We start from the raw sequence: 15,091 nt of genomic DNA, 5'->3' as shown, positions 1-15,091 counted from the left end.
AGAATTAGAACACAAGACCCCCCCTGAATCGAGTATCCACGGTTTATTATCAATCACTTGCAGCAGGGCGGTTTCAGTGCTGCAGTTTTGAATGCAGCCTTGGTATGACGAGAGAGTTGTTTCGCTACACATCTTTCTGTGATTTTCACAAGTTAGTGATGGGGCGGATGATTCAGCTCTGCAGGGCAGCGCAACTGCCCGCTGGCACTTTGCACCAGGTGAGAGTGTGCTGCTGGCCACCATGATACAGCCACAGCATTTTAAACATGTCTGAGGGATTGGCAGCTCCTCAGTCACTGCTGTAGAGGGCTCTTGCCACCTGCACAGTGCTGCATTCCGTACATGCACTGCCTGCAGCCAGCATCTCTGTGAAAGCCTTTCCATTGCACAATGCATGCGCATATTCACAGGCAGACATCTTGGAATGGATTCCCATCCCGTACATAGGGGTTGGTCTGCTCACGTGGCCACGGCAAGACAGGCGCAGGTTTCCAATGGAGCATTTGCAATGCAATAGGTCTCGCGTTAGTGAAATGTGGAGATATTGGCTCTGCAAATGTAAAACGAATACGGCAGGCAAACAACTTATTTTAACACTTTATGTATTGACCTTAGTAGTACGGCCATTGTTACAAAGGTGAATAAACAGAAGAAAAAAAAATGTGTTAGTCCGCCATAACACTTTAACATTTGCAAAGCCAGTAGCTCTCAATTTAACTGATGTCAGACCTATTGCATTGTAAATGCTTGTTTTTAAAAAAAAATGTTTATTGGTTCCTCATAAGTAACTGGGCTATGTGATTGGCTGTTGTCGAATGAGTGAAGCGGTTCCGTGACTGGTTGCTCGGCCGTAATAAGCCAATTGGCTGCGTCCCTTTGCAGGAATGATCGAAATGGAAGACGGCCTGCCGCAGGGACGTGGAGCCGCCATCTTGGAGCGGGATATCCTGCCTCAGAGGGGCCGACGCAGGGGAGGAGGGCCGTCGACACGTCGCCCCGCCGTCCGCTTGGAGGGTGGAGGGAGGCGGTGTGATCTCCACGCTGCATCAGACGCATTGTTTGTGCCTCCCAAGTTCGTGCTGCGCTCCACGGTTGCGTGTTTTTAGCGTGCTCTTTGCCTGACCGGAAGTGACGAGCTTTGTTTACTTCCGGGCCCGCTGAGATGGCTCGGTTCCTGTTGTTGGCGGCGCTCCTGGCGGCCGCCGAGGCCTCGGTCCCCGGTAACAGCAGCTGGACGAGCACGGAGGTACCCCGGAACATTTCAAGCGCCCCCGCGCCGGGGGGCTTCCCGGGGGCCGAGCTGCCCGTGCTGCAGAGGGCCTTCTACGTGCTGAGCGGGGTCTGCCTGCTGGGGGTGGTGTACTGCACGGTGCGGAGCGTGAGGTGAGGAGGGATGTGACTAGGAATGAGGGCCTGGCGAGGGAGGAGGAGGAAGAGAGGGCCTGAGAAGAGGAGGGGGAGAGGAGGGAGAGAGGGCCCGAGGAGGGGTGAGGAGGGAGAGAGGGCCTGAGGAGGGATGAGGAGAAGGGGGCCTGACAAGAGTGGAGGAGGAAGAGAGGGCCTGACGAGAGGAGGAGGGAGAGAGGGCCTGAGAGGAGGAGGGAGAGAGGGCCTGACAAGAGAGGAGGAGGGAGAGAGGGCCTGAGAGGAGGAGGGAGAGAGGGCCTGACAAGAGAGGAGGAGGGAGAGAGGGCCTGACAAGAGAGGTAGAAGAGAGGGCCTGAGGAGGGAGAGAGGGGTGAGGAGGGAGAGAGGGGTGAGGAGGGAGAGAGGGGTGAGGAGGGAGAGAGGGCCTGAGGAGGGAGAGAGGGCCTGACGAGAGGAGGAGGGAGAGAGGGCCTGACGAGAGGAGGAGGGAGAGAGGGCCTGAGGAGGGGTGAGGAGGGAGAGAGGGCCTGAGGAGGGGTGAGGAGGGAGAGAGGGCCTGACGAGGGAGGAGGAGGGAGAGAGGGCCTGAGGAGGGAGAGAGGGCCTGACAAGAGAGGGCCTGAGGAGGGAGAGAGGGCCAGACGAGGGGTGAGGAGGGAGAGAGGGCCTGACGGAGGGGTAAGGAGGGAGTGGGAGCCTGTGAGGAGGAGTGAGGGCCTGTCAAGAGAGGAGGAAGAGAGGGCCTGACTAGGGGTGAGAGCAGGGTGAGGGCCTGACCAGGGATGATGAGGAAGAGAGGGTCTAACAAGATGGCTTTGAGTGTCTGACAAGTTTGGTAAGGGGTGCAGAGGAGAGTAGCATGGGAGAGTCTGGCAAGGAGGAGCTGCCTGAAAGGATTGGGAGGAGAAGTCGTGAGAGTCTGGTAAGACGTGCAGAGGAGAGGGGAGTGAGGGTCGGGGGGCTGGAGTAGAGGGTTGGCAGAAGAGGGGCACGATCTGATAAGGGCATCAGAGGCGAGAGACTTGAGGTTCTGGTGGGGGGAGCAGATCTGATAAGGGCATCAGAGGCGAGGGACTTGTGAGGTTCTGGTGAAGGGGAGCAGATCTGATAAGGGCATCAGAGGCGAGAGACTTGTGAGGTTCTGATGAGGGGAGCAGATCTGATAAGGGCATCAGAGGCGAGAGACTTGTGAGGTTCTGATGAGGGGAGCAGATCTGATAAGGGCATCAGAGGCGAGGGACTTGTGAGGTTCTGGTGGGGGGAGCAGATCTGATAAGGGCATCAGAGGCGAGGGACTTGTGAGGTTCTGGTGGGGGGAGCAGATCTGATAAGGGCATCAGAGGCGAGGGACTTGTGAGGTTCTGGTGGGGGGAGCAGATCTGATAAGGGCATCAGAGGCGAGGGACTTGTGAGGTTCTGATGAGGGGAGCAGATCTGATAAGGGCATCAGAGGCGAGGGACTTGTGAGGTTCTGGTGAAGGGGAGCAGATCTGATAAGGGCATCAGAGGCGAGGGACTTGTGAGGTTCTGGTGAAGGGGAGCAGATCTGATAAGGGCATCAGAGGCGAGGGACTTGTGAGGTTCTGGTGGGGGGAGCAGATCTGATAAGGGCATCAGAGGCGAGGGACTTGTGAGGTTCTGATGAGGGGAGCAGATCTGATAAGGGCATCAGAGGCGAGGGACTTGTGAGGTTCTGGTGAAGGGGAGCAGATCTGATAAGGGCATCAGAGGCGAGGGACTTGTGAGGTTCTGGTGAAGGGGAGCAGATCTGATAAGGGCATCAGAGGCGAGGGACTTGTGAGGTTCTGGTGAAGGGGAGCAGATCTGATAAGGGCATCAGAGGCGAGGGACTTGTGAGGTTCTGATGAGGGGAGCAGATCTGATAAGGGCATCAGAGGCGAGGGACTTGTGAGGTTCTGATGAGGGGAGCAGATCTGATAAGGGCATCAGAGGCGAGAGACTTGTGAGGTTCTGGTGAAGGGGAGCAGATCTGATAAGGGCATCAGAGGCGAGGGACTTGTGAGGTTCTGGTGAAGGGGAGCAGATCTGATAAGGGCATCAGAGGCGAGGGACTTGTGAGGTTCTGGTGAAGGGGAGCAGATCTGATAAGGGCATCAGAGGCGAGGGACTTGTGAGGTTCTGGTGGGGGGAGCAGATCTGATAAGGGCATCAGAGGCGAGGGACTTGTGAGGTTCTGGTGGGGGGAGCAGATCTGATAAGGGCATCAGAGGCGAGGGACTTGTGAGGTTCTGGTGAAGGGGAGCAGATCTGATAAGGGCATCAGAGGCGAGGGACTTGTGAGGTTCTGGTGAAGGGGAGCAGATCTGATAAGGGCATCAGAGGCGAGGGACTTGTGAGGTTCTGGTGAAGGGGAGCAGATCTGATAAGGGCATCAGAGGCGAGGGACTTGTGAGGTTCTGGTGAAGGGGAGCAGATCTGATAAGGGCATCAGAGGCGAGGGACTTGTGAGGTTCTGGTGAAGGGGAGCAGATCTGATAAGGGCATCAGAGGCGAGGGACTTGTGAGGTTCTGGTGGGGGGAGCAGATCTGATAAGGGCATCAGAGGCGAGGGACTTGTGAGGTTCTGGTGGGGGGAGCAGATCTGATAAGGGCATCAGAGGCGAGGGACTTGTGAGGTTCTGGTGGGGGGAGCAGATCTGATAAGGGCATCAGAGGCGAGGGACTTGTGAGGTTCTGGTGGGGGGAGCAGATCTGATAAGGGCATCAGAGGCGAGGGACTTGTGAGGTTCTGGTGGGGGGAGCAGATCTGATAAGGGCATCAGAGGCGAGGGACTTGTGAGGTTCTGATGAGGGGAGCAGATCTGATAAGGGCATCAGAGGCGAGGGACTTGTGAGGTTCTGATGAGGGGAGCAGATCTGATAAGGGCATCAGAGGCGAGGGACTTGTGAGGTTCTGGTGAAGGGGAGCAGATCTGATAAGGGCATCAGAGGCGAGGGACTTGTGAGGTTCTGGTGGGGGGAGCAGATCTGATAAGGGCATCAGAGGCGAGGGACTTGTGAGGTTCTGATGAGGGGAGCAGATCTGATAAGGGCATCAGAGGCGAGGGACTTGTGAGGTTCTGGTGAAGGGGAGCAGATCTGATAAGGGCATCAGAGGCGAGGGACTTGTGAGGTTCTGGTGAAGGGGAGCAGATCTGATAAGGGCATCAGAGGCGAGGGACTTGTGAGGTTCTGGTGAAGGGGAGCAGATCTGATAAGGGCATCAGAGGCGAGGGACTTGTGAGGTTCTGATGAGGGGAGCAGATCTGATAAGGGCATCAGAGGCGAGGGACTTGTGAGGTTCTGGTGAAGGGGAGCAGATCTGATAAGGGCATCAGAGGCGAGGGACTTGTGAGGTTCTGGTGAAGGGGAGCAGATCTGATAAGGGCATCAGAGGCGAGGGACTTGAGGTTCTGGTGGGGGGAGCAGATCTGATAAGGGCATCAGAGGCGAGGGACTTGTGAGGTTCTGGTGAAGGGGAGCAGATCTGATAAGGGCATCAGAGGCGAGGGACTTGAGGTTCTGGTGAGGGAGAGCTGGAGACGAGAATTCGGAGTAGAGGGGCATTGAGGGAATGGAGAGGTTGAACCAGGAGACCGGTGTGAGCCCCTGTCGAGGGGGTGATAGGGAGCAGGAGTAAAGCTTTGCGAGGGCCTTGCAAAGTTTTGGAGGTGAGGGGGTTTAAGAGTCTGATGAGGAGCAGAGGGGGAGAATGCCTTATGGAGTGAGGGGGGAATGTTGAAGTGAAATGGAGGTGCTTCTGGGTGAATGTTCAGATTCACCTTTGTCTGTAACTGGCATTAGTTCTAACACTAGTTCTAACACTTCGATTTTACATTGAACCATGAGTGAGGCCCTCTCTTCTTTTGTCCTTTTCCTGTCAGTAATTTAATGAAAGCCTCTTCCTACTCACTTTCACCAAAGTCAACCTGGTCAGTGTCTTCCAGGACTTTTTGCCATTTTATTTGGGTCCATTTCTATTTTCCGGTGGATCTAGTGCTCTGGATGCTTTAGTATGGTGGGTCATCATACCACACACACAAGAAACATATGTGTCTGTTTCTTGGGCACAGTTCTTCATGAGACAGGTAGCGATGCAGTGGCCTTACTCACCAACACCTTTTCTGGCGCTGGCCGTAGTGTGGTTGATTTTCTCTGGGGTCCAGCAGTTGCCAAAGTCTGAGGCAGCTGATGGAGTAAATCTAGTTAAACGAGGTGCTGTACCTTTTCTAGAAGTCTGAGTGCAATCCGTCGTAGATTGAAGATCGCGGACTTATTGATCGGGCTTGGTTCCCCAGGTTTGGTGACTGAAGCAGACCCACGAGTCCTACAAACATTCCTTGTGATTAGGTTTACCTCAACCAACAATTAATAAAATGATTTGCAGTTTGGACCAGAGTCTGAGAGAGAAGCAAATCTTCTGCCACTTGCATTTAAACGTCAATAGTTAGATATAAGACCAAAATCTTCTCTTTGTAATAGCAAGGGGAAGTGAATGTTGTTGTTCACAATGACGGAATTTTGTTGTTTTTATTGGTCTCTGTCTGAATGAAGTCTCCATAAGTGTGGCTTCAGATCAGAGATCTAGGATTATTTTCTATGATTGCTTAATAGCTTGTGATTTCACCCAGTCACTCACGCCCAGCCACAAGCAAACAAACGCTAGTTCCAACAGTGTCACTTGGAAACGTCCGAGGTGTCCCTCATTTCTTTCTGGACAATGTCTGTTCTACAATGCAGTTATAGCGTGTTGTGGTTTTCATGGTCAGTTAATATTTCTAAAGCTTGTCTGGCCTCTTCACTCTTCTGTGCCCCAGCGTAGCTATCACCATATGCAGCTAGAAGACCAGGAGTGGGTTTGCTGCACTCAGAATTGAAATTTTGGGGCAAATCATGATACTTAGGAGAAGGGGTAAGCGTGTTTCAGTTAAAAAAAATACTAAGGTGTAAGTGAATGAAAATGATCTGTAGAGGGCTTGTGTAGCATGGGACCTGGGATAAATCTGGCTGAGGTAAAAGTAGATACGGTGGAAGAATGGACGGTGGGTTAGGAGATAAAAGATTAAAGACTAAAGCACTGATAGTTATCATATTGGGAGTTGAGAGATAGCTTGGCCAAATAGAAGGCTGTGAGGGATAAGTGTTGCTTAACAATGACTCCTGGCTTTCAGCAAAGTGATCTAGAAGTTGGTTGGGGACGCAAAATTGTAGAAGTCCTGGTGAGTTGCAGTGCTTGGTTCAATATATTTTACTCAAGCTCCTAATCCTACCAAGGATGTTGGTTTCAGCATTTCTACGAGTAGTGAGCGGTGGTAATGGAGGGGACTAGGATAACAAGTGGATTACTACTGAGTGTATGTAGTGGAATTGTACTCTTCCCTCTTTGCCTTCAACAGCAGGGTTTGATAAAAAATAAAATAAGGGATCAGGTCTTTATTTCTTCAAATGCTGCTCGGGATATCACACTGACTTCCTGTTCACGTTTTAGATTAAGAAAGCCTGAAAAGAAGAAGTATGGCCTCCTCTCAAACTACGATGAGAACATGGAGATGGGTTCGGTGGACAGTGATGAAGAGACCGTCTTTGAGAGCAAGATGTTGAAGAGGTAGGTGTGACTCCTAGAAACACACATGCAGTGACTTAGATTTCCCAGCAGGAGGAGCTGTTCTTGAGCGCAAGATGTTAGGGGGTCTGTGATTGTCATAGAAGCAGAAAAGTGGTGAATCGGGCTTTCATACCAGATGAGCTTTTTAACAGCAGAATGCGAAGGAGCTAGAGGTGCTTCCGTGGGACACAGTCGCGCGTGGCAGCTCCGGCTTCCTTAAAGGAGCAGCTGTTTTTGAGAGCAAGATGGTAAGAGGGTGGGCACTTTCTCATGAAGCATCTCTGCCTTCCATAGCGAAGGAGCGGTTAGAGAGCAGTATGCTAAGAAGTTAGAAGGGCTGGTCATAGAAGCAGACATGCAGTGACTCAGGTTTCCCTGCAGGGGGTGTTGTTTCTGACAGCAAGATGCTAAGGATGTAGGTGCGTCTGACTGAAATACCATATGCAGTGATTCGGGTTTCCCTGCAGGAGGAGCTGTGCGTCTCACTGAAATACCATATGCAGTGATTCGGGTTTCCCTGCAGGAGGAGCTGCGCGTCTCACTGAAATACCATATGCAGTGATTCAGGTTTCCCTGCAGGAGGAGCTGTGCGTCTCACTGAAATACCATATGCAGTGATTCGGGTTTCCCTGCAGGAGGAGCTGTGCGTCTCACTGAAATACCATATGCAATGATTCGGGTTTCCCTGCAGGAGGAGCTGTGCGTCTCACTGAAACACCATATGCAGTGAATCGGGTTTCCCTGCAGGAGGAGCTGTGCGTCTCACTGAAATACCATATGCAGTGATTCGGGTTTCCCTGCAGGAGGAGCTGTGCGTCTGACTGAAATACCATATGCAGTGATTCGGGTTTCCCTGCAGGAGGAGCTGTGCGTCTGACTGAAATACCATATGCAGTGATTCGGGTTTCCCTGCAGGAGGAGCTGTGCGTCTCACTGAAATACCATATGCAGTGATTCGGGTTTCCCTGCAGGAGGAGCTGTGCGTCTCACTGAAATACCATATGCAGTGATTCGGGTTTCCCTGCAGGAGGAGCTGTGCGTCTCACTGAAATACCATATGCAGTGATTCGGGTTTCCCTGGAGGAGGAGCTGTTCTTGAGAATGATATGCTAAGCAGGTAGGTTCTTTTTCCAGAAACGGGCATGCAGTTAAGTCTTCTAGGTACTTCTACCTTTTAACGGCCTCCAAAATTACAAGATGTGCTTAGAGAAGACAGACCATGTTCAATAACACTTAACTAACCATTAACCTTGGGTTCCGGAGCAGTGTGCTGCCTGGCATAAAGCGCTTTGACGCCTCGTCAGGGACAGTACACGCTATATGAATACAATTACAACTTCAAGTGCTTCTCATAAACACAAGCTATTGCAGTGACTCTGGCTTCTGTACAGCAGGAGTTGTTTTTGGAAGCAGTATGCTGTGGAAGTAGATGCCTCTTGTACATAGACAGCTCATCGTCTCTGGCTTCCAAACAGGAAGAGCTGTTTTTGCTGTCGCAGCCTCTGTAGGTGGTTTCTTCATGGGCTGGGGGCTGTCTCACGTGGGCATGGAACCGAGGCAGTACAATGGACTGAGAACTACTGAATAAAAAAAAACAACAATGGGGTGGAGTCATGTGAATTGAAGTCTACCTGGCGGGGCCTCAGGCTTTCGATCTGAAGCCTGCCCCTTTCAGAGCTCTTATTCGTTTTTCTCAAGGATGGGATTTTTTTTTCTTCATCAAGGTTGAGTAGCCGTGCATCTGAATTAATGGGGTTACAAAAAAATTATGGTTTTTAGGAGACGAGTGGGCAAAATAATTAAAGCTTGATTCTGCCACCTCAAATTCCTGGAAGAGGGATAGAAAGGAGGAAATAGGGAATTTGGAGCAAGGAGGGAACTTTGTGAAGGGGAAGAGCTGCCCTGAATACTCATCTACGTCTCAGTGCGGATCTAATGTGCAACTTGTATATCAACATTTTTATGGCTAAATTGGAAGGCAGGAGCATCGGGTCAGAGGTCCATGGAGTGAGACAATGTACAGGTGGAAACAAAGGTTGGCGTGGGCGCTATCGGCACAAGCATTCACGGTCTGGTATAGTTGGGGAGAAAGGGTGTGTGTTTGTGTACACTGTATCTCCAGGGGTCTTAAACTGAGACCTTTTGGGGTGGCTACAGGGATATTTTAGCCAAAAGTTGTAAATTTCTGGACCAGGAAACCAGGGTGAATACATCAGTAACAGTATTTAAAAAGGCCAGAGATGGACACAGAAGAATAATTGCAGTCTGCGGGCCATTTGGGTGGCCTGTCGTGTCAAAGTAAAATGGCTGTGTCCCCTCCAGCCATGTCATAGTAAGCTTGAAATATGGGGATCATAGTCCGCTCGGATCTGTTTCTCCGGCTGCAAATTAGTGGCTTACAAAGAAGCTGAAACCTACAATTGTCCATACTCAGAAAATGCTCTGGCTGATGCAAGCCCTGCCATTGGATGGCGATGACGAGCAACCTTGCGATGGGGTATAGTTAGACTTCTGCCACGAAAAGAAAACACATGGGGTAGAGTTAGACTTCTGCCACACGAGAAAAAAACACATGGGGTAGAGTTAGACTTCTGCCACACGAAAAAAAACACATGGGGTAGAGTTAGACTTCTGCCACACGAGAAAAAAACACATGGGGTAGAGTTAGACTTCTGCCATAAAAGAAAAAAACACATTTCAAAAGTCTACAGAATTACATGGTCAGGCTTTACCTTAATCTTCATAAACCTGACCCTATGAACCAGACCCTGGGGGTTTTTCTCCATCTCAGAGTGCAACTGAGGATTAAATTCAAAGTCCATATGCCATCTATGAGACCCATTAGAACAACGTGCTCCTGCCACACCTTCAGAAGGCCAACCTGCACCACATCAACCAACTGGCTTTCAAGTGACAAACATGCAGGCTTTTCACAGGACCCACAACCTGAGAAGCCTTGACACCCAGTCTAAAGGCAGAAACTGAGCACTTCTGATTCAGCAAACCCCTGAAGATGGAACTGTACAGGCTGGTGAACCCTTATTTATTTTTATTTATTTTCAAAGTTTTATATAGCGCGAACAAGATCTTCACAGATATCAGAGCGCTTTACATAGAGGGGTACATGAGGGAACATAGTTAAACAGTAAATCAATAGATCATACAGTACAGATAGGTGGCTGCAAAGCCCATCACGTGAGTAATAAGACAACTCATACAGATAAGTAAATGGGTCAAGCATGTAGTACAGATCGGTGCAGGGTGTTAACAGAGTTCGAGATAATAGATCAAGTGTATTTAGCCATGAGGATAGCTTTTACTTCTTTTTTAAAGAGTGTAGTGGAAGAGATAAGCCTGGTTTCGGGAGGGAGTGAGTTCCAAATCCTAGGCGCCAATCCTGAGAAGGAGCGCTTGTATGTTTTTTCCTTCCTGAATCTTCGAGGTTTCAGCAGAAGATTGTTTGTGCCTCTCGTGTTTCTAATTCCCCCAGAGATTGTCAGTTTCTGAGCGAGGTAGCCGGGTGAGTTTAGGTGTACCGCCTTGTGTGTCATGCAGGCGATTTTCAGATGTATTCTGGCTTCAAAAGGCAGCCAATTCAGGGATTTCAAGTCAGGGGTAATATGGGAGTGCTTTTTTGACCCAGTGATGAGTCTCGCTGCAGCATTCAGAGAAGATCTTAGTGGTGCGGTAGTAGTAAGGGGGAGTCCGCAGAGGGCGGTGCTGCCGTATTCAATACGTGGGATGACTAGCGCTTGTACTGCTGTTTGGAAGTCTTTGGCTGGGAGGTAGGGTTTAAGTTTCCTCAGAGTATTGATCTGGAAGTTCGCTCCCTTTGTTGCCTTGCTGATATGTTGCTGCATGTTGAGGTTGGTGTCAAGTGTTATGCCTAAGGATTTTGCTGAATCCACTATGGTCGGTTGGACATTGAGTGCTGTTAGGTGCTTAAGCCATGTTTGTGTGGTGGATATTTTCGTGGGAGGTGAGATCAGAAGGAACTCAGTCTTCATAGCGTTGAGTTTGAGGTGGTTATCAGCCAGCCAAGATTGGGTGCTCCTGATCGTTGAGTTCAGACGCAAGATGTCTTTGGGGGATTGTAGCTTGAGATATAGCTGAGTGTCATCGGCGTACATGTGAAAGTTTACGTTGGATGCATGTAGCAGGGAGGTGAGAGGTTCCATGACTAGGTTGAACAAAGTTGGGGATAGAGAGGATCCTTGGGGGACGCCTAGCGTTACAGGTATTGGCGAGGACATCAGGTTGTTGCTCTTGAATTTCTGCGACCTGCTGTGAAGAAAGGACGTGAACCACTTGAGAACAGTTCCAGATAAACCCATTCTTGTGTTTAGTAGTTCTAGTAGATTCTCATGTTTAACGGTGTCGAATGCTGAAGAGAGATCTAGAAGGATGAGGAGGCAGGTGTCGTTTTGGTCTAGCATTTGAAGTGCGTCATCAATTATGTGAGTCATAGCAGTTTCTGTGCTGTGTCCTGCTCTGAAGCCTGACTGGTGGCTGTTGAGGAGATCAAATTGCTCAATGTGTTTAGTCAATTGTAGTTGTGCGCATTTTTCCAACAGTTTGGCGAGAGTAGGAATATTGGTGATGGGACGGTAATTGTTGAGATCAGAGGGGTCGGCTGTAGGTTTCTTTAGTAGAGGTGTGAACTGACCAACTTTGAGGGAGTCAGGTATGCTTCCTTGTTGGAGAGAGCTGTTGATAATTTTGGTCCAGAGAGGGAGAAGCAAAGGGGTAAAGTCTTTTACTGCGGAGGCAGGAAGGGGGTCCGTGAGGTGATTGGATGGTTTCAGGGTGCTGAGCAGTTTGCCAATTTCTTCTTCCGAGTATGTGCCGAAGGTTGACCATGTAGCATTGTTTTTTGGTTCAGTGGGTGATAGGCATTGTGGTTTGGAGTAGAGGCTTGCGTCAATGAGGAGATCGCTTTTTATTTTTTCAGTTTTTTGGATAAAGAAAGCAGCGAAGTCTTCACAGGAGGGTGCCTCATGCCTAGTGTTGAGCGGTTGGGGTTGTTCCTTGGATTGTGTTCTGACTGGCTCAAACAGTTTTCTCGGGCGGTTTTTTGCTTGGTCGAGTTGGAGGCTGAATAAGTCTGATTTTGAGCGTTTTATTTTCCTGAAGTAGGCGTTTCTCTTTTTCTTAAGCTCTTTTAGGTGCATTGCAGAGGGAGCTGATCTCCAGGTACGCTCTGCCATTCGCATGTCTCGTCTATCCTCATTGAGACTCCCGTCGTACCATGGTTTGGAGATTTTAGTAGAGACTCTTTTCAGCTCCATGGGTGCAGCCTCATTAATTATAGAGGACATAGCGTTGAGATAGTGGTCAGTCAGAGTTTGGACGTCTGTACGGAGAGGGAATTCAGAGTCTGCCAGAGGTATCCGAGCGATGCCGCAGCACTCTGTAGCCGCTGCAAGGTGACGTATGGCTGCTTTATGGAACACTTAAGAATGCCTGTAAATATAACATTTCCCAGCCAACCCTGCAATTGAAACCAAACTCAGGTCCACTCACATACCTCCCTCAAGACGTAAAGGGCCATACAGATTACAATGCATCTTTTTCCAACTGCTCTAATCACATCTGGAATCTGCTCAAGTACACCACAAAACCAAAGATCTGCAGACATTCGATGCATCAACCGTGTCACACAGGCATCACAACGGCAAAAGCTGTACAATTGGTAGGGTCTTGCTCTCAAACAGTTTAAATTCACAGACTCCACAATGCTAACCTGTTTTAACACACTCACCCAGCCAGTTCGGAACAGTATCCAATCATACCAGTAGCACTAAAAGCTTCAACAAGCAGTTGTTTGATGGGTATACCCCTGGAAGAGAACTAGGATTACAGGTAAGTAACTTATCCTTCTGGTGTGGGTGATAGCTGCAGCTCTGGGCCCAGGTACAGTGACTGTGCTGTGCGTGGATCTTAGTTCCGGCATGGGTGCGAGGTGAACTAACTGGGTATGGGTCTTGCCTCTGAAGAAGCAGTGGGTGCTGTAGCTCTGCACTGAGGTTCAGTGGCTGAGCTGTGTGTTTGTCTTGGCTCTGGAGAAGCAGTGGGTGCTGTAGCTCTGCACTGAGGTTCAGTGGCTGAGCTGTGTGTTTGTCTTGGCTCTGGAGAAGCAGTGGGTGCTGTAGCTCTGCACTGAGGTTCAGTGGCTGAGCTGTGTGTTTGTCTTGGCTCTGAAGAAGCAGTGGGTGCTGTAGCTCTGCACTGAGGTTCAGTGGCTGAGCTGTGTGCTTGTCTTGGCTCTGGAGAGGCAGTGTGTGTGGTAGCTCTGCACCGCGGTGCAGTGGCTGAGCTGTGTGTTTGTCTTTCCTCTGGAGAAGCAGTGTGTGTGGTAGCTCTGCACTGAGGTTCAGTGGCTGAGCTGTGTGTTTGTCTTGCCTCTGGAGAAGCAGTGGGTGCTGTAGCTCTGCACCGCGGTGCAGTGGCTGAGCTGTGTGTTTGTCTTGGCTCTGGAGAAGCAGTGTGTGTGGTAGCTCTGCACCGTGGTGCAGTGGCTGAGCTGTGTGTTTGTCTTGGCTCTGGAGAAGCAGTGGGTGCTGTAGCTCTGCACTGAGGTTCAGTGGCTGAGCTGTGTGTTTGTCTTGGCTCTGGAGAAGCAGTGTGTGTGGTAGCTCTGCACTGAGGTTCAGTGGCTGAGCTGTGTGTTTGTCTTGGCTCTGGAGAAGCAGTGTGTGTGGTAGCTCTGCACCGTGGTGCAGTGGCTGAGCTGTGTGTTTGTCTTGGCTCTGGAGAAGCAGTGGGTGCTGTAGCTCTGCACTGAGGTTCAGTGGCTGAGCTGTGTGTTTGTCTTGGCTCTGGAGAAGCAGTGTGTGTGGTAGCTCTGCACTGAGGTTCAGTGGCTGAGCTGTGTGTTTGTCTTGGCTCTGGAGAAGCAGTGGGTGTGGTAGCTCTGCACTGAGGTTCAGTGGCTGAGCTGTGTGTTTGTCTTGCCTCTGGAGAAGCAGTGGGTGCTGTAGCTCTGCACTGAGGTTCAGTGGCTGAGCTGTGTGTTTGTCTTGGCTCTGGAGAAGCAGTGTGTGTGGTAGCTCTGCACTGAGGTTCAGTGGCTGAGCTGTGTGTTTGTCTTGGCTCTGGAGAAGCAGTGTGTGCTGTAGCTCTGCACTGAGGTTCAGTGGCTGAGCTGTGTGTTTGTCTTGGCTCTGGAGAAGCAGTGGGTGTGGTAGCTCTGCACTGAGGTTCAGTGGCTGAGCTGTGTGTTTGTCTTGGCTCTGGAGAAGCAGTGGGTGTGGTAGCTCTGCACTGAGGTTCAGTGGCTGAGCTGTGTGTTTGTCTTGGCTCTGGAGAAGCAGTGTGTGTGGTAGCTCTGCACCGCGGTGCAGTGGCTGAGCTGTTCGCTTGGGAGTTCCATCCCTGTAATGCGGACTCGCTAATGTGCCGCTGTGTTTCTGTTTTGCAGGTGAAGCTGCAGCGATCACTGAGGATTGAAGGACCAAGCGAGTGGAGCTTCCACCTACGTGACCAAAATAATTCCTGTGTATATTTTTTTAACTTGTGAAAGACTTGCTGCTAATGAAACTCGTAAACTGTTTTAAAAACTATGGGGGGAAAAGTCTCTTCGTTTTTGGTACATTTGGGGAGGGAGAAGCGTGCTCGGATAATGTATTCACTGTACATAACATTTTCTTCATAGTTTTTTATCGAAACTAATGGTGATCTTTTTCCGCACCAAGATGCCTTTGCACTTCAGGGAGTTAAAAGTTGTGATGGCTTGCCCTTGCACATGTCCGCTTGTCATCTCTCTTTTCGTATGTGCTTGACGAATCTCCTGATCTTGTTTCTTTTTTTATTTTGTTTTTAGCTCCTGCCAGTAAAACATTTTTTCTAATCTGGTCTGTAGGCAACTGTTTTTTTCCTTTTGTTCTGCCTCTTACTGATGGATCTCCTGTGACCTGCTTCAAGAGATACTACCTGTGTCTCCACTGTTGCCCTGATCTCTGCCTGCTGCTGTCGCCTGGTCTTGCCGGCAGCAGACTCTGCTCATGTTTTCCCTTACCGCAGTCTTTGACTAATGTGTTTCTGCACTGGTTGTCCATTTTTAGTTCCGGTGTTAGCCAAGTCCTTTTAATTTTACTAAAATGTTATAATATACTCACT

The 15,091-nt window shown here is 50.1% G+C and overlaps 1 protein-coding gene across 1 annotated transcript; it reads left to right on the top strand.

Moving 5' to 3' along the window:
- The first annotated feature begins 543 nt into the window (after positions 1-543).
- On the top strand, positions 544-14,825 carry FAM174C (family with sequence similarity 174 member C). The gene is made up of 3 exons (XM_078669012.1): positions 544-1,383; positions 6,857-6,973; positions 14,394-14,825. The coding sequence occupies exons 1-3, from the start codon at positions 1,163-1,165 to the stop codon at positions 14,395-14,397; spliced, it is 342 nt and encodes a 113-aa protein (XP_078525138.1). The 5' UTR covers positions 544-1,162; the 3' UTR covers positions 14,398-14,825.
- The last annotated feature ends 266 nt before the right edge of the window (positions 14,826-15,091 follow it).

This window comes from Lissotriton helveticus, chromosome 12, assembly GCF_964261635.1.
Source record: "Lissotriton helveticus chromosome 12, aLisHel1.1, whole genome shotgun sequence".
Taxonomy (NCBI): domain Eukaryota; kingdom Metazoa; phylum Chordata; class Amphibia; order Caudata; family Salamandridae; genus Lissotriton; species Lissotriton helveticus.
The sequence above is the reverse complement of the archived record's forward strand: the minus strand, read 5'-3'. Positions and strand labels throughout refer to the sequence as shown.